Source organism: Manacus candei, unplaced genomic scaffold (assembly GCF_025592945.1).
Source record: "Manacus candei isolate 608988 ecotype Guabito, Panama unplaced genomic scaffold, ASM2559294v1 h1tg000023l, whole genome shotgun sequence".
Taxonomy (NCBI): domain Eukaryota; kingdom Metazoa; phylum Chordata; class Aves; order Passeriformes; family Pipridae; genus Manacus; species Manacus candei.
Window position 1 is genome coordinate 23877112 of NW_026138071.1, and position 25834 is coordinate 23902945.

A 25834-nucleotide genomic window follows, 5' to 3' on the forward strand; every position below is an offset into this window, starting at 1 on the left:
TACTGTGATTATTTTGAGGGATATCGTGTGTCCAGTAACTCAAAAGGAAAAAAAAATGAAAAAAAAAAAAGCAGCTCAGTGGATCTAAAAATAAAAATTAGGAAAGGTGGGAATTAGCTCACCACAGCTCACCTCAATTGCCAGGTCAGGTTTCAGTTTCCAGTAAGTTTTCATCAGGGAAGCTTGTGTTAGTGTATCTGTGGGCACTCCTCACACAGAGGAAAAGAAATGTCTTTGCAAACAGACACCTGACGTCACAACTCCGTGCTTTCCTGGAACAGAGCTCGTGCTGGATCCACACTCTGCCTGCTCTAACAGTCTGCATCCCCTGTGAGATACTACTGCTTGCATTCCAGTAAAGATGACACGGTGGGTTTGCAGTAAGTGGAACCAACAACTTGTTGGTGCCTAACATGCTGAAGAACTCTTATGGAGACTCGTGAAAGGTCAGCTTAAGATGTCTCGATACACTGTCAACTACTTCACACTCGGGTTTTTCTGAAGAGTTGCTTTAATACATCAGGAACCACAGCAGAGTTTTCAGATTAGTCATCCCTTTGCCAAGACAGAGTGTTCTAGAGAGGCATGAAAGTGGTCAGCAACACAACCTTCCTGTATGATCTGAACTTAGTGCTGGTCCAGGTGCTGCACCAGAATGGGATGTGCACTGTGATTTGCTCAGTGGCAGCTTGAGAGCCACAATTACTGTGCACACTCTCTGCTTTGCTGCATTCCTTCTAACTAGGGAAAAGAGAGCCCCCCCAAAGCAGCAGAGATGGCTATGGGAAGAAGACAGATGGAAGAGGTTGACAAAATTTGCATACAGCAGAGTTACATTAGCTCAACACACTGAAGAACCTTTCTACATAATAAAGGTTCAACACCTAGCATTTCTTTTTTCACTTTTCTTTTGTTCTCAAAGTTGACTTTGGACAGCAAGAAATAAAGTCAGAGAAAGAGGGTATTAAATTCATTTTGAATGGAATGCAATTGCACTGTTCTTTCCAAGTGAGATGTGAAAGCTTTTAACCTTGAGTCCCCAGCAGTAGATAAAACATCACTCAGGTTTCTATTTCCAACCCGTATGTTACACCTCACCTTCTGCCCTGTGCAGAACATTATTCCTCCTGCACGGAGCAGTATCCGCTTACAGGCAGCGCTGCTCAGAGGAAAAAAGAAAAGTTTGCCTCTCCTTCCCCCCCAAAAAAGGCCATTTTGTTCAGCCAGATGTTGTACAAAATGGCACGGCCGCTCTGCTCGAGGGGGGACGGGCCTCCCACCCCGGCGAGCCCGGCGGGGCGGTGGCGGCCCCCGCCCGGCCCCCGGCGGCGCCGAGGCCAATGGGCGGCGGGGCGGCGGCGGCCGCCTCCCCCCGCCCAGCCCGCCCTATATAGCGCCCGGGCGGCGCCGCCGTCCCGTCCGTCGGGCTGTCCGTGCCGAGCCGAGCCGTGCCGAGCCCAGCCGTGCCGAGCCCAGCCGTGCCGAGCCCAGCCGTGCCAGGATGCCGGGCCGCACCGTGTGGCGGCTGGCGCTGCTCGCCCTCTGCCTGGGGGCCGCGGCGGCGGGGGGACATCGCCGCGGAGCCGGCGGCAAGAGCCGGCGGCAGGCGCAGACCCAAACCACGTCGGTGCCGCAGGGCACCCCCGCGCAGGGCAAGCGTGAGTACCGCCCGCGGGCAGGGCAGGGCGCGGGCCGTGCCACGGGAGCTCCGGTGGCCCCGGGGCGCTTCGTGTGCCCCCCGCGCTCGCCCTGGGTCGCCCCTCGGCTCGGCGGGACCCGCACACGTGTGCGCTCCGCGCCCCTTCCCTCCCGGCTGCTGCCCTCGGTAACGCCGAACTTTGCCTTCTCTTCCCCCTCTGCATCTCCCTCCTCCTCCTCCTGTCCCTCCAGAGACCTGCTATGACAATGGAAGGTACTATCAGATAAACCAGCAGTGGGAGCGCACCTACCTGGGAAACACGCTGGTCTGTACCTGCTACGGTGGGAGCCGAGGGTTCAACTGCGAGAGCAAGCCCGAACGTAAGTTGGTGGCCCCTTTTGTCTGCATCGAGACCCCGGCATGGCTTTTGGTGCCGAGTAAGCTAAGCCTTGTACGAGTTAGAGCTGGCAGCCTGGGTTTTCCGCTGAAGTTTGGTGCTTAGGGTCAGTAATGGGATCTACACTCAATTACACTGAAGATCTGGCTTGGGATTTTAAGAAATGCTTTTCATTAGTGATGGGCCTGCCACCAGAATCCTGAGCCAAACATCACTCATCTCTGTGGAGGATTGGATCTAAACATTAATTCTGGAGCCAAACCTCTTCTTTATAATGAACTGAACTGACTCCTGGACTCGCACGGGGAAGTTCAAATCTGGAGTCACTTTGCAGCTCTGGCTCTGCGCTGTTTGATTGCTTCACCCCAACTTTTCATAGCTGTGCGGTGTCGTCAGCTTGTTTAAAAATATTTCAACTTACAACTTTCCACAGCCCCCCGGCCGTGCTGTGAGCTTTCTATAATTGAGTGTAAAATGAGATTGTTTAGTCTGTGCAGAAAAAGTTTAGGTAACAGAAAGAAGTTGAAATGCGAGGTCTGCTGGAGGATGCGTCTCTCCAGGGTACAGTGTAGTTCAGATTGTCAGATGCAATCTATCTGTACTTATTGGTCTGAAGCCACTGGCTTGCCTTAATTCCTTTATGCTGCTCTGGAGATAGAAGAGAGAGAAACTGGTTCCTGGCTGATAGTGTTCACGTAAGACAGATGGGAGCGTCCCAGCCATCTGTTTTGCAAGGCTCGTGTGCTGCCTGCCTCAGGGCTGGAGTATTTTAAGGAGTACTCAGTCTCCTTGCTCCTCCATAAAAGGGGATTCAATCTACCTTTCCTTCTCCTGCAGAGATTCCCAAGTTTTAGAGTTTCATAGTCCAATAGCAAGTTTGTCTTTATGATACAGTGAACTTTATCTGTTCAGTAGTGAAGAAAGTTGGGCTGTTGCAGATCTTGAGTCTGGTGGCAGCGCTGACATTCTGTAGTCACTTACTCATGCACGAGTGTGAACAATTCACAAGTAGTGAACTTTGCTGTTGACTCTGGTGGGACTGCTGCAGAATTTGGGATTAATACACTCAGTTTTTGCCAAGTCAGAACAAAGAGGATTAACATGACAAAGCACACAGCTTCCAGGGGATGTTTGTTCCCTCCTGTCTTCTGTACTGTTGGCTTCAAACAGCTGGGATTGATCCTTTCAGGCATTCCTGTGATGTGCCATGCAGCAACTTCTGGCTCACTGGGGGAGGGAAGAAGAGGTTATTCAGCATCATGGGGACCTCGAGGAGGCAAATTTCACCCAACTTCCTCTGTGCTGCTTCATCCCAGGAGGAAAAAGGAAACTGATAGGTGTTTTTCCCCAGGAAAAAAAGGAATATCTGTGTGTGGAGGCGAGGAATGTGTGTTGCTGTTGACTGTACATGTTACTGGTGTGGTTACATGAAGTTGATTTTTTTTTTTTTCCCCCTTAAAGCCGAAGAAACTTGCTTTGACAAATACACGGGATCCACTTACCGGGTAGGGGAGACCTATGAGCGCCCCAAGGACTCCATGATCTGGGACTGTACTTGCATTGGAGCTGGACGTGGGAGAATCAGCTGCACCATTGCCAGTATGTAACTAAAAGCCTATTACTAGAGCTATTGTTCCTTGGTGTCATATTTTCCAGAGCAATTTACACAATATTCCCAATGCCTATTAGCTGGAAAGTTGCAGGGGAGGTTGATCCAAAGCCCACCAAAATTTTGGAGTTGAAAGTCCTTGCCCCATGTACATACACTTGCACAAGCAAATTTGTCTTTTAAAAGGTCAAGTGCTATGTGTAAAAACATAGGCCAAATTTTACTCTTAGTGTCCAGTACATTTACTACATTTACTACATACAAGAGTGTGTTGCATCTTCACAGACACACCTTTGAAAGTAGTTTTTCTGACTGGAAAAAAGAATGAGGGTCTGCTCTGTAGCTAGTGAGTCAAAGTAACGCCATCAACATTAATGGGACTACTCAGAATAAATGATAATAAATAAATGCCACCTGAGAGTCAGTCCTCCATCCTCCAAAAATGTCATCCAACACTTATCCATAAGGGAACGGGGATTGGATATCCAGACAGCAGCTTAATGTGTTTCTGCAACTCCTTTTTCACTACCCTGAGCCATACTTTCCTTTTGATCTCGCCTTACTTCCCTTGGTCCTTTCTCCCCAGCTCCCCTTTCACGTCTCTGTCTGGAAATCCTTTCCTTATTGAGTCACTGAATTGTTCACAATTTCCCTTCAGTTCATAATTACACTTTCTATGAGCACAGATGAAGATCACTGTGTCAGGACTTCTAGACTGAGATTTCAAAGTCTCTGAGGCACCTTTTGAGAAAAGTCTTGTTCTTAAAAGTATCCAGTTTCTTGTTTAAGACACACATACTGATCCTATAATAGTGTTGCCACAGAGGACTCGAAAAACCAGCCATCATTGTAGCATGGGAAAAAAAATAATGCGTTGAATCTAACAAGTAGAGTGGAGCCCTTCTGAATTTAATGGCGTTTTATTGAGCAGGGATGATAAGTGTTGTAAGAAAAGAAAGAGTCAGTAAGGAAATTGCAAACAAAAGAGCAGTCTCGTTTCCTCATCATCAGCCTGGTTTAGAGCTCACTGGAGAGTCTCACTGACTGCAACTGGCTTTGAATCAATCTTCAGAGCTCCTAGATTCCCTGCTTTCATAAATGAGCCCACGGAACATTTTAGTGGCTCCTAATAAAGGATGGGATGTGGGTTTTTTCCTTTTTTTTTTTTTATTCATTTCCGTGGAAGAAGACCCTGTGTTTGCAAACGGCCCTCACTGTGTTTCCCTCCCTCATACCAAGCACCTTCTTATACTCCTCATGGATGGCCACAGAGAAGCCTGAATGGCATCACTGCTAATAAGATGGAGGCAAACCCTTCCTCACCAGCCCTCAGCCTGAGAGGGGGGTGTGAGGGAGAAACAGCACCTCCTCAGGTCCCAACATTCCCCTTTCACCAGCCAGGTCTCGGCTGTGGTTTGGAACATGGAGGGGGTTAGCTGAAAGGAGGGAACAGGGTCTGGGAGGCAAAGAAAATGGCGGCGCCTGTGGAAAATGGGGAGCGCCATTTTATAGGGTGATAGAGGAGGCAGCCACAGCCTGTCCACCTCCTTCTCCTCACTGCCCCACTCCTTCTTCTTGCCTCCCTCCAGCCCAGCTGCCCCTGGCCAGGTGGCCCTTACCTTGTCGCTGCCATGCTGTCCCTGGTGTGTCTCTCACCTCAGCTCCCCTCTCTCCCTCCACAGATCGCTGCCATGAGGGTGGCCAGTCCTACAAGATCGGCGATACCTGGCGCCGGCCCCATGAGACGGGCGGATACATGTTGGAGTGTGTGTGCCTGGGCAATGGGAAGGGCGAGTGGACCTGCAAGCCTGTGGGTGAGTGGCTGCTCCTTCCTTCTCCCTCAGCACAGTCAGGGTGGCACCTTCCTCCTTGTCTTCCCTGAGGCATCCCCATGTGGGAATGCCCTGGGTGGGCTCTGATCCCTCCTTCCCTCTCATAGCTGAGCGATGCTACGACAACACGGCCGGGACATCCTATGTGGTAGGAGAGACCTGGGAGAAGCCCTACCAGGGCTGGATGATGGTGGACTGCACCTGCCTGGGTGAGGGCAGTGGCCGCATCACCTGCACCTCCAGAAGTAAGTGCCAGCCTGGCAACTGCCAGCTGCTCCGTTTTATTTATTTATTTTTCATTTATTTTCTTATTTATTTTTGTCCTGCTAGCTTTGTCTGCCCTGTGCAAGTGACAGTAGTTCTCGAGGGATGGCCACCCCCTGAGAAGTGGCAGGAAACAGACCCTTCTGAGGGCAGAGGGGAGTGTGTGGTGCCCCACTCACCATTTGGAGTCTGGGAATATACCCCAGAGCTGATGATCGGTGCTGGTGACAGGGTGGCTGGATTATTTGGGCGTTTCATCTCATTTAGAGGGAAATGTTTAAGGAACGTGTGTGTCAGCTGAGTCGCAGTCAGGCTTCTCCCAGGAAGTTGGGCGAACCACAAAATGGCGGAGGATTTACCTGTTAGCTCCATTTCTGTGTTTTTAAGGAGCCTCCTGAGGGACAGTTAGGTGCTTTTAAAGATTCCATTCCTGTTCCATCAGCACAATCTGCCAGATTAAAATAGTGTATTTTTTTTCTCTGTTACTGTTTGATTCGTGTTGGCTAAACCAGGGTTTGTTTTGTCTGCCCTAACCTTTCATCTGTCAGTTCTCCTCCCTCCCCTGTTTGCAGCACAGGTGATTCCTGCTCCCCCCCCCACTTTTTGCATCACTGAGGAACATTACTGTAAATATTCCACTATATTTGTATTTGCAAAGCAAACAGGGCTTTTAAAATCCCAAATCTTGCTTGTTTATTGACCTTCTGTTCCAGTTCTGTTAGGAGCAAGCTCTGTAGCGGAGCTATCTCTGTTTTATACCAGTTGTCTCAAGAAAATTTAACTTTGTACCTTATACCTTGGTTATGCAAAGTTTGAGAAACTCCTCTGTAGCCTTTCAATTGCCTCATATTCAGTTGCCTCAAGGTATACAAATAATGGCTTTCTGCTAATAGAAACAGCAGACCTGTAAAGAACTAAAACACTGAGGAGGGTTGGGATTAATACTGAAGATCTGGAGAGACTTGGTTGAGAAATAAGCTATAAAAATCAAACCAGCCTTGACAATATTAAATCTGTTAAAAACACATGGGGAAAAAATCATTACCTGTCAAATGGGAATGAATAAAACAGAGTGCGTTGTTTGTGAATTTTGGAGGAGTTATTATTACTAATAAAATGTATTTGGCAGTAGCTTTCTTCCCATAACTCAGGTCTGCCCTGTTGTATTGTAGTGGAAATTGCAGTATAATGACCTGTTCATTTTTCATTTTGTTTTCCAATTGCAATCAAATAGAGAAATTCAAATTTATGTGTGTAAAATGATACCTGTAGCCCACAAAGTGGCATTACACTTCAGTGTATGCTGCTGCTGTTTATCTTTTATGGCCAGCATTTTCCAGAATCACAGCTGGTTTCTTGGAAGACATTTCAGCTTTTCATTGTCTAACTTGAGAAGAGTGTCCTTAAGACAGGTTTTTTTCACATTTGCTAAATGACATCATGAGGAATATCTGAATAAATGAAATTGGTGAGGAATATCTTACCAATTTACCATTCTTCTGGCAAATACTCAATTTTTGGTCACTTTAGCACTGCAAATTACTAACATATTTTCTACATTCATATTCTGTCTTGTCTGCTCTCTCAGCAATCTGACTTAATGCATATGTCCTTCCACAGTTCTTCATAAATCCATGTTCATTGATCCATGATTATATTTGAGCCACTGTATCAAGTTTCCCTTGAACGAGTAGGTAAAATGGTGTAATGGAAGAAGAACTAGTTAATCCATGTGGATCTGGCATCCAGACAAAAGTAGTTTGTTACACTGTCCTTTGAACCCATTTACTCAATTCACTGGAGGCTGTGGGTTATTAGAGACAACAGGAAGATTTAGGAAGTCTGGTATTCTGGTGTGGCATGAGCAGCTTATATTAACCTTACTTCAGCTTCATGCATACTTCTTTTGGAAGAAATGGAATTTAACATACTGCCCTCAAACAGGTTTTAGTTTCTTCCAGCTGAAAGAGAGCCCTGAACTATGTATAGTATGAAATGACCCAGCTGAAACACTTCTGTTTTCAAAAACAACAACACAAAAAGGAAGAGTGCAAGGACATTAAAACAAGTTTAGGCTTTAAAGGTGTATGCTAGACAGAACGGGTTTAAAATGGCTTTTAAATAACTATCAGGAATGTTTTCAATATAGTACATGGTTTTTCACATTGATTTTGAACACAGCGTACCATGTTCTCACTGGGAATGTTATGATGCTCATTTTGACAATGACTACAAAGTGAAAGTGCAGTTCTGGAAATAAATGGGAGATTTCCCCTGGGCTAAAGCACCAGGATTTTCAGATGCTCTCAGCCTATGCAGTTTAGAGCAGGCTTTAGTGCATCAAGAGCTTGCAATAGAGGGCTACAGAAAATGCGGTGGGTTTTTATAAACTCCCGCTCATTCGGTAGTGTGGGTGGTTCAGTGCCAGAAACTGCCTGGTGAATCCATCCCGTGCAGACACAGCTAACAGGCACGTTCCTTACACAGATCGGTGCAATGACCACGACACCAAGACTTCCTACAGAATTGGAGACAACTGGAGCAAGAAGGATAACCGTGGAAACCTGCTTCAGTGCGTCTGCACCGGGAACGGCAGAGGGGAGTGGAAATGCGAAAGACACACGTCTCTGCACACAACCAGCACTGGTAAGTGGGGCATCATGGCATGTAATGTAGGGAAAGGGGCAGGGAATGGCACCTTTTGAATGGCTGGGACCTGGAGCTGAGTTGTTCCATCCTGATTTAGGTATGTAATTGTCTGGAAAAGGTCAGTAAAAAAGAGGATCAGAGTTCAGGAGGTGCTCCTTGTTTGTGTGTGTGGAGACAAGATTAATTCTTACCGTGTTTTTGTGCACAAATGGGTCTTGCACGTGCAGATGGGATTCCCTGCACGATCACAGTGCAGTAAATCACAGCTAGGGCCCTGCATCCACAGGAACTATCTTTGTCTTGGAAGCATGGCACTCCAAGTTAATATTTGAACTTTATGTATTCGCCTCAGGGTAGCTTTCCTGAAATGTCTTTAATTTAAATCCCAGAGACCATCTGGTTTCTTTGACATGATAAATACACCTACTAATGGCTGAGCTTTAAAAACCAAAAAATGTCAAGGAATGTATACAATGCTATTTGATACATGTACATGAGATAGTTTGTAATTTTGGTATGAAATATTACCTAGTTTATAGATAGCATATTTTTTTGTGCCCAAGGTTTAAGTGTTCAGCTTCTAAATTCTTTTTTTTGTCACTTTAAGTATCTAGGTTTCTTATCAGTGACTGCAGTGTAAGACTTCTTTTTTCCTGCAATACCTGCACTAAATTTCTCTTGGTAAATGACCTTTAGCTGTTTGGTACCTGCAGGTTAACTTCAGACTCTCATAAGGTCTAAACTTCACAATGCACAACTCTTCAAGGGTGCCAGTGTTTTGCTTCCATTATTATTTCCCCTATTCCAGCAGAGCTGAATTTGTGGAGGTTCCTGTGGGAATCATTAACAAAAATTTACATGATGTAGACAACAGGCCTCTTTGACTAAAAGTTTTTGGCATGTTATTTGTAATAATAGTGAGAGACAAAGCTTAAAAATTCCAGAGTAAATGAATACATTTGTAGTTTGGGGTTTTTTTCAATGAAAAATTCAAAATTAATCCTTTTTGCCTTACCTTCCTACTTTCATGGTAATTTTTTTTGTCTTGTCACTGATCTAGGTTTTTCTATTTTACATTTCCTTCAGCTCATTTTTTTTTCCCAAAAATAAAAGACTTCTAAACAATTCCTGCGAAAAGCATTTTCTAAATCCTCTCTGAGGCCACTCCACAGTGTTGGAAACTAGAGGCTATCAGTGACAGAAAGGGGAGTCATTATTCTATATATTTTGAAGTTTGCTAAGTGGAATAATTAGAATGTGTCTCGGGACACCAAGAGAGTTGTGCCTTCCATTTGACGGAGTGCCTGAGGTTTTTTTTTTCCCCCAGCGTTTAACTCAAGCGTTCTGTTCTGCAGCTTTACATCCCAGCTCTCCCTTCTCTCCCGTGTCCTGCAGGATCTGGCTCTCCCAGCTTCACGAACGTGCAGACCGCGCTGTACCAGCCCCAGCCCCAGCAGCCCCAACCTCAGCCCTACGGGCAGTGCATCACTGACAACGGGGTGGTCTACTCTGTGGGGATGCAGTGGCTCAAGACACAGGGCAGCCAGCAAATGCTCTGCACCTGCCTGGGCAACGGAGTCAGCTGCCAGGAGATAGGTATGACTTGGTGTTTGGAGCCTGTCCAGCCCAGTGAGGGCTTTAGGACTGCCCCGTGGCCTAATTTTGAAGTAGACTCTTTTGTGTGTGTATTAGAAATGTCATCTGAAGAAATACTGGAGAAAGGTGCAAGGGGCGAAGAAATGGTTGGTTTGGTTATCTAAAGCCTGGTTCTCTGGGGCAGTAATGTTTCCCATTGAGTTATATATAACTTTCTGAGGGAAAACAGAGCCCTTGGGGAGCAGCATTAATAACTTTATTCAAATGGAACTGCAATAATATATGTTCAGAAAAGAATGTAAAAGAATGACACAGCTGTGGGGTTAAGTTGTCTGTTGGTGTGTGTTGGCCCAGGTCCATGGCAGTCAGTGTGGGTTCCCAGCAGCCAGTGATTTGGCCTAGAGGGGCTGTTGCTGTTTTAGAGCCCTGAGATTTGGGGATTACTTTAAACCAGAGTCTAATGCTGTGATTTGCTTGTTTTAAAGCTGTGACCCAGACGTATGGTGGCAATTCTGATGGAGAGCCCTGTGTTCTGCCTTTCACCTACGATGGAAGGACCTTCTATTCCTGCACCACCGAAGGCCGCACGGATGGACACCTCTGGTGCAGCACCACCTCCAACTTCGAGCAGGACAGGAGATACTCCTTCTGCACTGAGCAGAATGGTAAGTGCTTCTCAGAGGATCTTCACATGCACATGACCCTTGTGTAGAGATGGAGGAAGGAGCAGAGAAAATAGGAACAGGCTGCCTGACCCATTCCAGCAGTCTGGAGGGACTCTGCATGCCTCACAGCAGGGCAGTGCTGTGAATGAAGGCTGCCTGATGACAGAGCACTTGTGTGCTCTTGGCATCTTTGGAGGGTGGTCAGGGTGCTACAGATGTACCTTTTGAGTCCTGTTCTCTCTTCTCTGAGCTGACCTTAGAACAGGAGTACCTGGTCAGGGTGGAGCTTTGGTCTAAAGGACTTTGGCTTTGTTTGAATGACTTGCTTAGGGCAATGCCCATATTAGGCTGTGAAGAGGAGGATAACCATGGAGTACAGTCTGTGCAGTCCTGTCACTCCCTCCATCCTGGCTATCTAGCCAGGCTGCCATATATAGCAGTGATCTTAATGTGATTTGTGGTCTCTGATCAAGAGCTGGGGCATGACTAATGCAGCAGCATTCCCTCTTGCCTGTGCATGGTCAGCGTTCCCGTTCCCTTCCCAACACAGATCTACCTGTGTGGTTGCACTTCCTGGAAAGCCTGTCAGGCATCCATGGAACAGTGTCCAGGCAGCTTCTCTGGGGTCTACTCCGGGATAGAATTTTTCATGTTGCCACATGAAAATGCTGCTGCTTATACTGCACAGTCCTTTTTTTTAAAAATTCTGTTCTGCTTCAGTTGTTTTTTTTTTTTTCCTGATAAAAGTCAGGCCTTTCTCTGCAGCACATATAATATTCTTTGTTTTTTTAAAAAACAAACAAACCACCCAAACAACGAAAACCCAAAAATCACTGTCTCTGTCCACACACAGAAAACTCTGTCCACACACACATACTTGTTTTAGTGAGGCTGCTTGTGGAACACTGTGGGAGAAGAGAAATGTCAATATAGAAAGACCTCAGTAAATGCCTCCTTGTTTCCCGTTATTTGTAAAGCAGAGTTGCCCAAGAGGTGATTAGTTCAGGTAGATTACAGCCCTCTTTCCACTGCTGCTTGCAAAACATGAAGCTTCCAACCTGCAGAGAGGTTTTGGCCTGTCCTGTTGTACATAACTGAACTGTAACCCTTCCCTGAGGGCAGAGATTTTCCTCAGAGCCCAAGGGAAATAGCCTCAGTGAGGTAATACAGGTGTGCTGGGAACGGTGAGTTCATTTCATTTCCTAGACCTTGGGATAAAGCGTCTGCAAAGCTTCTTCCCAAACACAGTAAGCTTTGGTTTTCCCTGGTCCCCAGGAATTCCCATGGCTGACTCTGCAGCTCCTTCCGAAGCAATGCTTGAACTGAACTGACCTTATGCAAGGCTTATGTTTCCAGATCTGAATTAATTAAAGCCAAGAAAAGAGGCCTGTGGATAATACACAGGGTGCACGTGGGAAAAAATAATGCTGGTGGCTTTTTTTTTTCCAAGCTCTCCTATGCCTGCAAGGGGAGAGTACAGGCCTCCTCTGCAGCTGTTTTCTTTTCACTTTTGTACAGTTCTGGTGCAAACACGGGGTGGCAACTCCAATGGTGCTCTGTGCCACTTCCCCTTCCTGTACAACAACCGCAATTACACCGACTGCACGTCGGAGGGACGGAGGGACAACATGAAGTGGTGTGGGACCACCGAGAACTACGACGCCGACCAGAAGTTTGGGTTCTGCCCCATGGCTGGTAAGGCTGAGAGCCACAAGGGGATTGGACTGCAGTGCTTTGTGCAAGTGAGGTTTTTATCTGGTGTCTGCCAAAGCTTTTCCCTCACAGCTCACCACTTCCTCTTGCCTGACCTGTGGTTAGGAGTAAGTCTGGAATTGTAATATCAGTGTAATAATGTCAAAAGGCTGTGGTCCATTCTGACCCTCCATGCTCATCTCCATGATGTCAGCAGGGGACATGTGAGAGGGAATGTGACTACCAATTCTGAAATGAAAGGCCTTTGGTAACTGATGTAATGTAGAATCTGAGTCCTTAAGCAGCTTGTGGAACACACAGGTCTTCAAATGGCTGAGTTCTTAGAAAGGCATGTGTGGAACAAGAACTGATTCTTTCACATGGCACCCCTTGGACATGGTACAGGAGCTATTTCTAGTAACTTCCAAATAAGAATTAAGATGAATCAGGAGTCTCCTGCAAGGGGTCTCCACTTAGACACTGTCATCACCCAGCTATTCCATATTGAGGGGGTACCTAAAGCTTTCTTGTTAAGATGCAGAAACCACTACATGGTGTGAAGGGGCATTGCAGATGGTCTCAGCCCTCAAGATCTTGTTAATTCTTGCCATGTAAAGTATCCTGTTGCTTTCTTCTCACCCAGCCCATGAAGAAATCTGCACGACCAATGATGGTGTCATGTACCGTGTTGGGGACCAGTGGGACAAGCAGCACGACATGGGCCACATGATGAGATGTACTTGTGTTGGAAACGGCCGTGGAGAGTGGACCTGCATTGCCTATTCCCAGCTCAGAGGTACTGACTCGCACGATGGTATCACCACTTTAGTCTAAGGGGGGTGGTGGGAGAAATGGGTATTCTTTTCCATGGTTCTGAGTTTGAGCCCTTGCTCAAGAACTGTGTATTATCAAGCTTCTCTTTTGAGAAGGAAGGGAATTAGAGGAGCTGTGAAATTCCTGCTGTGTTTATGCATTGGAAAAGTAAATTCCAACCTTTGCAGACTAGCAAGTAGAGACAAACCTTGATTAGCTTGATCAGTAGATATCCCTTCCTTCTTTTGTCTACATTTAAGAATTGGCATTGCTGTGACTTTATGGAGAGCTCAGTAGAAGCACCTCCCCCTTTCAAGAACAGACAAAACTCCAGACTAGTCTGAAGTTTGAACGCAGAGCCGTTCTGTTTTATTGTTCTGCCGTGAAATTTTCAATTCCTTTGTGCTAGATTAGCCCTTTGCTGGCTAATCTGTATGAAAAGTTGACAGGAAAGCACTGAGATTGCTCTTATTTACTTATTTGTATGAGTGGTCCAAGTGGAGAAGTGCTTAAGCAGTACCAAAAAAAGAAGACTTAAAAGCACAGACATTTGATCATCCTACAGCTAGCTCACAGCATTGGCTTCATGTCTGGAAAAGGCAGGGGGGTTGCTGTCAAACAGCCAAGAAAGGACTCTTAACACCACTGCTGAAATGGGATATAATTTATAGGGAAAGGCTCACCCAAGGGCTTTGGAAGGGATTTTTTTAAATGTGTTTCCTTCAGAACAGTGGGAAAGGCACTGCTCAAAGTTCTGTTCCGTGGAACTCCTTTTTCCACTTATGCAGCTGGTTCTCTGCAGTTTCATTCTGGAGTTAAAGGGGTCTTTCTTGATGAGGAGAGTAGAGATGCTTTGTTTTTTCAAGAGGCAAAGGTTATCTAAGTAGAGCTGTTTAAACACAGCAGCCAGACCTTGGTGCCCGCAGGAGAGTCTGAGCACTCCTTGGTTTATCCTGATGCTGTGCCCATGGTGTGGGAAAGTATGATGGGGAATGAAAGCCTGGAGTCGCTTCCCCAAGGACAGATGGTCTGGGATTGACTCCGGAACTGAACTTGGGTCTCTTGGGTCCCTGTTAACAAAACAACATACTTCTGGGGTGGTTTTCATGTTTGTTTTGACTTTCTGCTCCTGCTGTGATTAGACTGGAGTTAGGAGTTCTGGGCCAGATCCTAGATTGACATTGAACCTCATAGATTGATACCATTGTACTTAAGCAGGGGGTCTGGTTACTGGATTTTGAAAGAGCAGCAGAGTAATAGGCACCAGTAGCATCTTGTGTGTGTAATAGATCTGCTCCTGCCTTCAGATTCCTACAAAGTGGAGCAGAGATACCCAAGAGAACAACATCATGAGAATGTTTGTACTTCTTCATGCTATCTTCATGAATTGGAAGAAGACCCGTTCTCCTTGTGTAGTTCCAATGATTTGAGACAGTACTCACTGAGGTGTTTCAGTTGAGACCTTCCCCAGAGGAGGTAGTTGGAGAGTCAGTGTGCTGGCTTAGATCGTCTGTCACACGTGGAATCTGTGAAAAAGAACAAGGCAATTCTGTAGCTGGAGTACTTCAGATTGCATCCTACAGACCTCTTTTCTGCAGGTGTTGCTTGTTTGCACACTGCCGATAACTGAACTCAGGAGCAGTGGTGTGGATGCAGCACTGACCTGTGATGGTCACAGATTTCAGGAGGGCTGCCTTTTGCTTGAGTGGAGCTTGTCATGGTCAGTCTCTGTGCATTGATCAAGCAGAGGGAACCACCTGCCAAGCAGAAGGATTCTGTCCTAACACTTAGAGCTATTGCTGACAAACTGTGCTGTCTGTCCCACAGACCAGTGCATCGTGGACGGCATCACCTACGATGTGAACCAGACCTTCCACAAGCGCCACGATGAGGGGCACATGCTGAACTGCACATGCTTTGGCCAGGGCCGGGGCAGATGGAAATGTGACCCTGTTGGTAAGTCACCAGCTCTTCCCACTTGCCAAACACACTCTGTGGCTGTGTAGAATCTGGTTGTGGGATGGTGAAACTGGTGTGTGAATTTGGGCCCAGTCTTTGCCCACTTTGGCTTGAATTCCACAACTGCAAAAAAACAGAATTAATGTTAGATTTGCTGGAGGATAAGTGGGAAGGGCATTTGGAATTTTAAGGAGGTAAGATTGGGTTATCACACATGCCACAGAAGAAGTTACTGATGCAATAGTAATAGAGTGTGGCAACATGTGTCTTAAAATGTAGCAGCTTGTGGTAGTGAGGCAGGTTTAGTCCCTGGCTGTGGTGATTTGGCTGAATTCTGGTACCTAAGCTGTCATTTTAGCTGACAGGGCTCTGAGACTGAACACTGATAAAACAACTTGGAGCTGGGCACTGACGATAGGATCAGTTTTCTTTCCTTTATCCTAAAATCTTTAGGAGTTTTCTCAGTGAACTGAGGAAGGAACACCAGTGTATATTAACTTACCTCGGACTGAATTGAGTTTTTTGGCTGCCCTTTGTTCTGGCAGAGAGAGAAAGCTCAAGATGAGAACACGTGTTAGCAGCGCTCTGGAGGTTTCCAAAACCATCCTGGTTCTCTGCAGGAATGAGATTTCATCTCTTCTGCCTCCCTCCCCTTCCTTGATTGGAAGATAAGACCTGGTAGTTTGGTTTGCAATTACTAAATCTAAGAGACCTTCAAAGTATTGCCAAGAAAATCTATTAGAAATTACTAGTGGTGAAGTTCTGCTTTATTTACAGTAATACCTGTCCATGTTTACTGAAGGAACTTGGATTGTAAAGCTCCTGAAAATTACTAGTTTGAAAGAAAGGGAGGGGAAAGTTCAGCCATCCGTAAAGGTACAATCAAAATTTTAATTTTGTTGGCTCTCTAAATAAGGCTCCTGTTTATCCAAGCAGGCATAATGCTAGTTTTCACTGAAAATTTCCATTGGGCCAGGAACACAGGCAGTTGTCAGACTAGAAGGTGTACTGCAGTGCTGATACTGTGTTGTATTTACACTAGTTAAGCTGATTTTGGGATCTGATCTGTCCTCCTTTGGTTTATACAATGATAAATCTGGAAAGATTCTGCTGAAAGTTCACAGGACTTCTAAAGTAAAACTAAATTCTGCTGAAGCCAGGAGGAATTTTGCCATTGATCTCCTTGAGAGCAGGATGGTTTAGCTTTGGATGAGAAATGAACTTGCCTGACCAGAGCAGAATTGGGATCCACAGAAGATAAAATTCTTTCTTGAAGGAACACCCCATTGACTTGCCTGGGAAGCTTGCCAGGGGGACAGCCTGGAATTAACAGTATCTTAACACATGGATCACAGCTGAATTAGCTGCCTAAGCTCTAACTGAATGCATGCAGTGATATATCAAGAACCTTGATTTGAGATTTAGTTTCTCTGGCTCCTTTCTCTTTACGTCACTATATCTGCAAATAAACATTGGTGTTGTATTTCTTTGTATACAGGTCTCTTGTCACTTACTCTTCTGTGTTCAGCATGGATTTTTCACTGTAGTTTCTGCAACATGAAGGGATAACTGTCTCTTTTGTGCCTTTAGACCAGTGCCAGGATTCAGAAACCCGGACCTTCTACCAAATCGGAGATTCCTGGGAGAAGTACGTCCATGGGGTCAGATACCAGTGCTACTGCTATGGGCGTGGGATTGGGGAATGGCACTGCCAGCCTCTGCAGACCTACCCAGGTAAGGAACCCCACAGATGATGAACCTTTCTGCTCAATGAGACGTGAGGAAGGCAAACTTGGCACCCCTCACCTCTTCAGGTTTCTGTACACTATGCCTTTTGGTTTCCTTTTCAAAGAGAGCCAATTTCCCCCCACCCCCTGGCAGACACAAGCAGATGTCATGATTATAAAGAGAGGGCCAGGCTGTTTGCAGCTATTCCTGAAGCCAGGATTACATTAGAGAATCGCTGTTGGTTCACACAGCAACTTGGGTTTATGTTCCTCTTGGTATTTAGTGATATCACATGTGTGATCTTCAGTTGATATTGCTTAAAAATCATGCATGTGTAGTCCTTCCTCTGCCACTCACTACAGAAGCAGAATCCATCACAGAATGAAACATTTTGCCTGATCAGTTCCCCAAAGAAACTAAATATTTGAACTCTTGTTTGTCCAGGCAGTTCCAGGAACTCTTCATAGGTATGGGCAATGCCTGTTTGTTGGTTGTTCAGCTTCAGTTCCCTGAACAGAACATGATAAGGGGAACCTCTCTACTTTCCTGTTTAAGGTTGCAACTGCCACTGTCTTCCTCTGAATAAGATGAAATATTAAGGCTTGCTGAGCTTCATTGACTTCTGTCAGAGTGCTTAAACAAACATCTGCCTAAGCTATGTGAAATATGCATGCCTCCAGCCTGGAGACCAGGACTTTGGGCTGCTTTAGACACAAGAGGGACTGAAAATGTGTAAATAACCCAAATCTAATGTTTCTGAGTGTAGTCTTGGGGTTAGGTGAGCTTTGAAATTTTCTGCCTGTGGGCACAGGTTTGTTTGCCTAGAAGTCCTGTTAAATATGGAGCAGTTATGTATGTTACGTGGTTGTCCAAATAAATTATTATTAGAAATGTCGGGAATGAGGGGAGGGTGAAGGTATTTAATGGCTAAAACACTTTTCTGCAGATTCCAGGGATCTCTTTGCTGGGATTTTCTGAGAACTAACGTGAGGACAGTGCTGCTGAGTGTTCAGTGAAACCTCCCCAGCGGGGCTGGGAGGGACTGAAAGGAGAACCATGGGATCATTAAACCTTTCCTTCTCCACTGGAGAGCTTTGTGCAGAAAATATGCCTGAGCCTGGTCTGGCTAAAATAGTCTTAAGCATTAGAGCACTGCTGAACTTGTATTTTCATGAGATCCTGGGCCTGACTTGTCTCAAGACTACCACCAACCCTTCTGGTGGGATTTTTGTGCAGAAGACAAGCCTCACTATCTGTGGAGTGCTCCACAGAGTCACAAAATTAGTGGTTCAAATCAACTGATAAAGAAATCTGCTTTTCCAGGTTGTATTCAAGGTCAGATCAGGAATTTTCCCTAACCATGCTGCAAGATTAGATTTGGGTTTGGCAGACATTTCTCATCAGCTTCCCTGCTCCTATTGCAGAAGATATTAACTGATAAAAGCAGTTCCCTCCCTCTCTTTGAACAATGTGACTTTGCTTTGCAGGCTTATTCTATACTGGACCTCTCATTTTCTATTTTATTCATAACTCACAGGAAATTAAGTCAAACAGGGCATGTTAAACTCCCCCTCAGAATATATTCTAATTCCTCATTTTTCTAAGGAGCAGTGAAACATTAGGGATACAACGACAATGTAACACATTTCCCAGGTATAGCAATACTATGTGAGCCATGCAACTTCCTTGCTTTTTCATGACTCCACAACAAAGGCAGAAGAAAAACATCCCCAGTATGTTAAAAACTGCAATTCTTCCTTTCAGGTTCGACTGGGCCCGTTCAGGTGATCATCACAGAGAGTGCAAATCAGCCAAATTCCCACCCCATCCAGTGGAATGCTCCTGAACGATCTCACATCACCAAGTACATCTTGCGCTGGAGACCGGTGAGGGCCACATTTGTCATCATTTGTTGGTCAAAAATACTGTATTTGGCTTTTTTTCTGGTGTCTGAAAATAGTCACTGACACAATTCCAGCAAACTTGATTTGCTAATTCTGTGTCCTTACCCTGTCAAGGTCAACAGCTGCTCTGGAGTATCAAAGACAGCCAGTGCTGTATAAACATTTAATGTTTTCCTGCCCAAATTTTACTGGTCACTGTGTTCATTAAGTATCTTATTAAACAAAGCACTAGAACAGCAAGCAGACAAGTTTATATTCTTCCTCACCTTAAGGAATGTAAATCCTTGTGGAAGCTTCTTCATCCTAAGAAACATTGTTTTAGTAATGTGCATATCCAGAGACAGCTGGAATACATTTTATCCTATTAATGAGGAGGTAAAGATGAGTAGGATATGAAGACATAAACAGCTAGTGTAGGATTAAATAAACAGTCATCTCCCATCTTCTGTAAAGTGTAAGCCAAAGCTGGTTAACCATTGCTGGGTGTTTCATTCCTATCTGAGGAATGATTCACTTTAACCAATGTAGATGAGTTGTGTTACAGGTCCCCTGAGTGCAGCTTCACAAAAGACCACTTAATGATTAAGAACATTAGTACCTCCATTCTGCCTGTTATTAAGAGAACAATAAAGGCCCTGATCCAAAGCCATTCAAGGCACTCAAGTCTCTTTACTGACTTCAGTGTATCTTGGATGAAGGCCTGAAAGAAATGGACTTTAAAGCACACAAACCTCAGAGTTTGGAGCATTATTTTAGGGCTTCCCATAGAGTTCAAATACAGGGTAGAAGGGAAGAACTTTTCTGTATATTGTTTTCAGATGGTGGCTTAGAGTGTTATTGTGAACAGCCTTCAAATATATATTTTCCAGCCATTCCTTCACCCCTTACTGCACTTTGATAAAGAAATGAGTTAACTTTATATATATTACAAAAAATGCTCTTTTTAAAGGAAAAAGTTCAAAGCTAGGTTGGTTTTAAGTTTACCACTGTAATACCTAACCTCCCAAAATGCCATTAGTCCTGCTTCCTGGGATACTTTTCTCAGCTCGGTTTCACTTGGTTCTGTCTGTGCATTAGGGCCATTCAAGTCATACCTGTGTTTAAATATTACAGTGGTTAGGAACTGTGCAGCACATTAGGTCACTAGATTCCCCTGCTTGCCAGCTAGGGAGTCTCTCACTATTTGAGTGTCCCTTTTCTTGCAGAAAAACTCTGGAAGGCAGTGGAAGGAAGCCACCATCCCTGGCTACCAGAACTCCTACACCATCTCAGGCCTGAAGCCCGGTGTGATATATGAAGGACAGCTCATCAGTGTTCAGCAGTACGGCCACAAAGAAGTCACTCGCTTCGATTTTACCACAACCAGCACCACGGCAGTGACAAGTGAGTTGAACCGGGGGCCATCCAGAAAAACCTGGTCTCCTTCACCCAGGTCCTTGCTTTGTGCATCCCATGAACACAAAAGTAGCGATGGTTAATTAAACCTCTCTTCTCTCTTGCAGGCAACACTGTTTCAGGAGAGACAACTCTTCTTCCTCCTGTGGTTGCTACATCAGAGTCTGTCACCGAAATCACAGCCAACAGCTTTGTTGTCTCCTGGGTTTCTGCTTCTGACACAGTTTCTGGGTTCCGTGTTGAGTACGAGCTGAGCGAGGAGGGCGATGAGCCGCAGTATCTTGGTGAGACACTCTTGAGTCTGCCAGAGCAAAGCATTGCTAACAGTGCATCACATGCCTGGTTTGTGACAGTCAGTACAGCTGGTGTAAACAGTGAGCATCTTGCTGTCTTTCAAATGATTCCATTAGGATATGGGAGTGGCAGCACCAGCTCAGATTAAAAACTCACTCAGTTCATTGTCCTCTCTCCATCAATGGCTGGAGGAGAACAAGGCAAGTATAGAGCAAAGCCCTCTCAGAATACTGTCCCAGGATCCTGCAAAGGAAAACTCTCTGAGCTAGGAGAGGTGGATTGGCAATAACTGTGGGTAGATATATTTATTTTTTCAGCTCCATGAATTTGTCCAGGCTTTTTTCATTTTGAAATCATGTAGAGTTACTGGCTCCCAAAGCATCCTGAAGTGAGCAGCAGTGCAGATGAGAAGAGAACCAAATCTGTTTTCTGAACCTGCCTCCTGGATAATTTCCTTTGCCATACCTTTTTCCTTCCACCAGAATGGTCAGAGAAATCTTTCCCAAATGCCTCCTCTTGGCTGCTTGTTGTCTTATGGATGTCTGTTCCAGTCTGCTCTATCAGTTGTTTTCTTTGGATTGATCTTCCTCATCTTTGATAATGTGAGAGTGTAGCTGAGCTGGGAAGGTGGTTAAAGTCACTGGACTCAGATCTAGGAATTGAAATCCTTTTTCCGATATCTACTGTGCAGCCTGTGTCAACACATGTAATTTCATCTTAACTTTTTTCCTACTTTCCTGTCTTAACGATGGTAATAGCAATATCTCACAAGGATTTGAGGTTATAATGGGTATTGGGATATGAGTGAGACAGAAGAGCAACGTGAGAAAAAGAACAGTAATCCCCTGACCTAAAAATTCTCCCTGGACTGTTGCTCCCCTGAAGCCTCAGGCTTGGACTCCTGAGCAGAATTGGCTCACATGGGGACTGCCAGCACTGTCACCACCTTTCTTGTCTGCCCAGACAGCTGAGCTGGGCTGTGAAGCAGCTCCTGAGCTCATCTGTCTACAGACAGAGGTTTACAGGCAAATTGAAAGGCAATTCCCAGTTTCCCTTAAGATGCTTGGCTTCAGTCTGGCCAGTGAGGAGCTGCTTCATGGGGAATTTTTACATCTGGCACGTAGGTGGACATCTGGGAGAAGGGAGCGGGGAGCGAAGTTCACCAGCTCTCATAATATCATTCTTCTTTGCTCATGAGTCAGTCTTTCCACATAACCTATTCATGTGAAAGTTTTTCCATACATTTCTGTACTGAAAATACACCAGGCAGGGTATGAAGTGAGTACTCAGCTGAGATGGCTGTGTGCCAGCAGCGTGCAGGGGGCTGCTGCTCCAGTTGCCCTGCCGTGTCACACATCAAGCCTTGCTGTCCTAGGTGGTGGCTGCTTGCTGAGTAAGGAGACTTGTCCCAACTCTCCACACAGCTTTTCTGAGGTGAACCAAAGACACAGTGCAGAACAACTGCTGTTTTATTGCAGGAAGACTGTGATTCAGCCCAGATTAGAACAGAGGTCTCAATTATTTAATTTGGAGAGAAAGCAAGAAGATGGAATTGCTAAGGCAAATTTTTCTTTCCTGCCTTCCTTAGATCTTCCAAGCACAGCCACTTCTGTCAACATCCCTGACTTGCTTCCTGGTCGCAAGTACATTGTTAACGTCTATCAGATCTCTGAAGAAGGAGAGCAGAATCTGATCCTGTCTACTTCACAGACTACAGGTATGTGTGGGTGGATGTTGCTGCACTTTGAAAGCTGTTTTCACTGTTTGCTCAATGATGTTTCATTATCTCTTATCCTCACACTTGCTGTTCTCCTCTGTTTATTCCCTTAAACAGCTCCCGATGCACCTCCCGATCACACAGTGGAAAGTGTGGATGACACATCAATTGTCATCAGCTGGAGCAGACCACAGGCTCCCATCACAGGTTGGTCCCACTGGAGTGCACCTGTTTTGTGTTATTGGTAGAATCTGAAATGTAGGTAGAAAAGAAACTGAAGTATAACTCTGGGACAAAGGGCTGGTGCAGAATTCTGCCCAATCTGAGACCAGCTGGAAAGCACATGGGCAGTTCAGCATTTACTGGGTTTCAGTGTCTGAATCAAGCAATTCAGGAGGCTGGATACAACATAATTCCTTCTGGACTTGTGTTAAATAAAAGCAAACCCCATGACCTTCTATCTGTATCTGTCATCCAGATCCCATAGGAAGCATGAGAACTGTACAGACCTAAATTGACATGTTAAACCTCAGAAATATCCTAACCCAGGTCAGATTATGCTTTGGAAGGTGTTATGAGTGTGTGGTCTGTAGATGGGATGTGAGCATGGACAAGCCACAGGTCCTGCTGAAGTTGAGGACTGTTTTTATCAAACCTCAGTAGGGAGATCAGTTTAGCCCTCATTTCCAGCAGTCTTTGTGCTGGCTTACTGACTGTGCTGAGGACTACAATTTCTCTTGCTTTAGGCTACAGAATTATCTACACCCCCTCTGTGGAAGGCAGCAGCACAGAGCTCAACCTGCCTGACACTGCAACCTCTGTGACTCTCAGTGACCTGATGCCGGGAGTTCAGTACAACATCAGCATCTATGCCGTGGAGGAAAACCAGGAGAGCACTCCCATCTTCATCCAGCAGGAAACCACAGGTGTCCCACGCACAGGTAATGCCTGTGTTCTGGAGATCAGTCACTGAGTTTTCTGTTAGCAGCTAAATGAATGCTTAAGTGAACTCAATTATGTGTTTGTCCTCATTGTGTTTTTTAATTGTAGATTCCACTGGTATTGAAGTTTTATAGTAAATCCATACTCCTTATTAACACAGGCCCCCACTGTGCATCAGTAGGGTTGTAATTCCTAGGGATTAGACTGCAGGCAGGTCTTGCATTGTCTGCAGAAAAGAGATCAGTTTCCCAAGTTATCTTAGGGGGAATTCTGCCAAGAGATCATCTGAAGAGCCTGGGGTATCATTTTGCCTCAGTACTTGGCCTGCAGATATTCAAGGTTATGTACTGGGACACCACAACACAAATTCCAATAACTCACCTGACTTATCCTTCTCCTTTCCGTCCTATCCATTATTTTCCATTGCAGTGAGTGAGGATGGGAGATTCCTCAGCATTGAGTGATGTGCCAAAACAACACCATACAATCTCAACTACAGGCACTCACTGTTTCAAAAAGTAGTGGTTTTGGGGTTCTCTAAGTATCCAGTTGGACTGAATAGCCAAACCAAAAGCAAGAATAGTGAAAGAATGGGATCTGATGTGGTAAGCAGTGGAATTTGATGGTCCTGCAAGTTGGAAGCATGTGTTTTCAAATGGGAACTTACCAGGAATGAACTCAGCTCAATGATTTTATGGTTTGGCATCTGTGTCTTCCACAAATGTGCATTGGTTAACCTTAGAGCAGTATCAGTCCTAATCTAAAGAAACTTAATCTAAACATAAAAATTCAAGGGTGCAGTACTGGGGACCAGCACAGAGGGAACTGCATTTTGTCTGACTACAGTAAGGCCAGATCAGCCCCTGTATTTGTTAATTATAAAAGATGGATTTTAAGTTAATTATAGACACTCAGAAAATGCTGTGGGTTTTGAAAACCCTCTCTTTTAATTTGAAAAGGAGGTAACTGTTTCCAGTCCCTGCAGTATTTTTTTTTCCCCTCAAGCTTTGGTTCTGCACATACTTGAAGTTCTGTAGCATATTACTTCTGGTCTTTCACTCCTCTTTCTGTCACAGCAAGGTACATTCTGTGAATGAAGGCATAAAATACAACTAAGTAGTGACCTTTGGAATTGTCATCAGCTTGAATATTGTCTGGGAATGTGTGTAGACATGTTTACAGTAAGGTTACCACACCTTCTCAGTTTGGTAAATATTCTTTGGCTAGCCATTGTTCAATCAAAATTAACTTTTCTGCCTTCCATGGAAACCTGTAGCTTCTTCTGCTAATGGCTAAGGACTGACTCCCTATGACACTGTTCTATCCCTCTTTTTTCAGGTGAAGTTCCTTCCCCCAGAGATCTGCAGTTTGTGGAGGTTTCTGACATCAAGATCACCATCATGTGGACCCCCCCGCAGAGCCAAGTGTCCGGCTACCGAGTGGAGGTGATCCCTGTCAACCGGCCCGGCCAGCACGGCCAGAGACTGCCCATCACCAGGAGCTCTTTTGCTGAAGTCATTGACCTGCTCCCAGGAACCACTTACCTCTTTAAGATCTTTGCTGTGAGCCAGGGCAGGGAGAGCAAACCTTTGACTGGGCAGCAAACCACCAGTAAGTGTCTTTCCTTTGTGCTTTTATCAGCCTTTTGAAGTGCGTATTTGTCTGTCGCTTAGAGAAATGTATAAACAGAGCACTTGAAGTGCAACAGTTATAGCCCAGGAGGTATCCCAGAAGTAGGATGACAGGGCTGGGAATTCAGTCAGTCTAACAATGATCTCTTCAGCAGATTTATCCTCCTCCAGGGCTTTCCAATGGAGTTTAACTCTCATGGCGCTTTAAAACCATTTCGTATGGCTGGAATTCAACTTTTTTATTACTGACTGAGAATTGATGGGCCCTGCAGTTCTTTTACAGCATAGATCACAGCCTGTGATTTTTATAATTTTATTTTTTTCTGTGTGCGGATACCTTAGGGCAGATTTCAGCATGGCTGAGGAGCCTTGCTGAGATTGCTCTGAAAATCCCTATCTCCCTTCTGACAGCTATGTACCTATCTGGCTCCACTCTCAGCAGTAGCACTTCTGCCTGCACAGGCAAGGAAGATGGAGATTTTCAGATGAAAGGGAAAGTTTAGTCTGGGTTTGGGCTCCTTTTGATCCAAAAGGAGCCGATCAGACAGAACCTGGGCCATGGTTCATTTGAACAGATCTTATTTATTGGGCAATAGAAGGGTGACTCAGTGTTTATGGTGTTCTTTGACTGGATTGCTTTATTCAAAGAACCAAAATTCAGCTATGTGCATGTGCTGCTGTTCTGACACTTTTCAGTAAATGAGAGAAAGTTTGGCAGACCTAGCCTGACTCTTACAAGGATGAGAGGGAAGGGAAGGAAATGGAATAATCTGTGAATATAGCCATGCTCTTTGAAAAGTATCCTTTTCTTATATCCGTTAAGTTATGAGCCATGAATAGTACCTTTCCCTTGGCTATGCAAGGAGAAAGGGATCCTTATGTTTGTCCTTTGACATAGGTATCTAATCTCAGTGTAACACAGATGGTGTGAACACTCTCCCTCCTCTTTCAATCAAGGCTTTCAGAAGCAAGGATGTGAGTTAAGAATCTGAACTCCCTTGGAAGCGTTTAGAACAAGAAGGGCTCAGTTCCCAGTTGGATCTGTAATTTTTTGTGGCTGTTTTGAGGAGCCTTGGTGATGTGTAGAGCCCCTCTGAAAGTCCACACA

The 25834-nt window shown here is 45.2% G+C and overlaps 1 protein-coding gene across 6 annotated transcripts in view; it reads left to right on the forward strand.

Annotated features, from left to right (window-relative positions):
- The first annotated feature begins 1467 nt into the window (after positions 1–1467).
- FN1 (fibronectin 1) overlaps positions 1468–25834 on the forward strand; it is a 53338-nt gene continuing 28971 nt past the window's right edge. For all 6 annotated transcript variants that reach the window (XM_051786729.1, XM_051786734.1, XM_051786728.1 and 3 more), the window contains exons 1-19: positions 1468–1658; positions 1891–2019; positions 3498–3635; positions 5328–5459; positions 5585–5722; positions 8229–8387; positions 9786–9986; positions 10472–10651; positions 12170–12346; positions 12987–13139; positions 14984–15112; positions 16706–16849; positions 18608–18729; positions 19953–20130; positions 20250–20426; positions 22025–22153; positions 22271–22360; positions 22900–23094; positions 24434–24706. In XM_051786729.1, coding sequence (XP_051642689.1) covers positions 1502–1658; positions 1891–2019; positions 3498–3635; positions 5328–5459; positions 5585–5722; positions 8229–8387; positions 9786–9986; positions 10472–10651; positions 12170–12346; positions 12987–13139; positions 14984–15112; positions 16706–16849; positions 18608–18729; positions 19953–20130; positions 20250–20426; positions 22025–22153; positions 22271–22360; positions 22900–23094; positions 24434–24706 — 3001 coding nt within the window. In that variant the 5' untranslated portion in view covers positions 1468–1501. The remainder of the gene's footprint in view (positions 1659–1890; positions 2020–3497; positions 3636–5327; positions 5460–5584; positions 5723–8228; positions 8388–9785; positions 9987–10471; positions 10652–12169; positions 12347–12986; positions 13140–14983; positions 15113–16705; positions 16850–18607; positions 18730–19952; positions 20131–20249; positions 20427–22024; positions 22154–22270; positions 22361–22899; positions 23095–24433; positions 24707–25834) is intronic.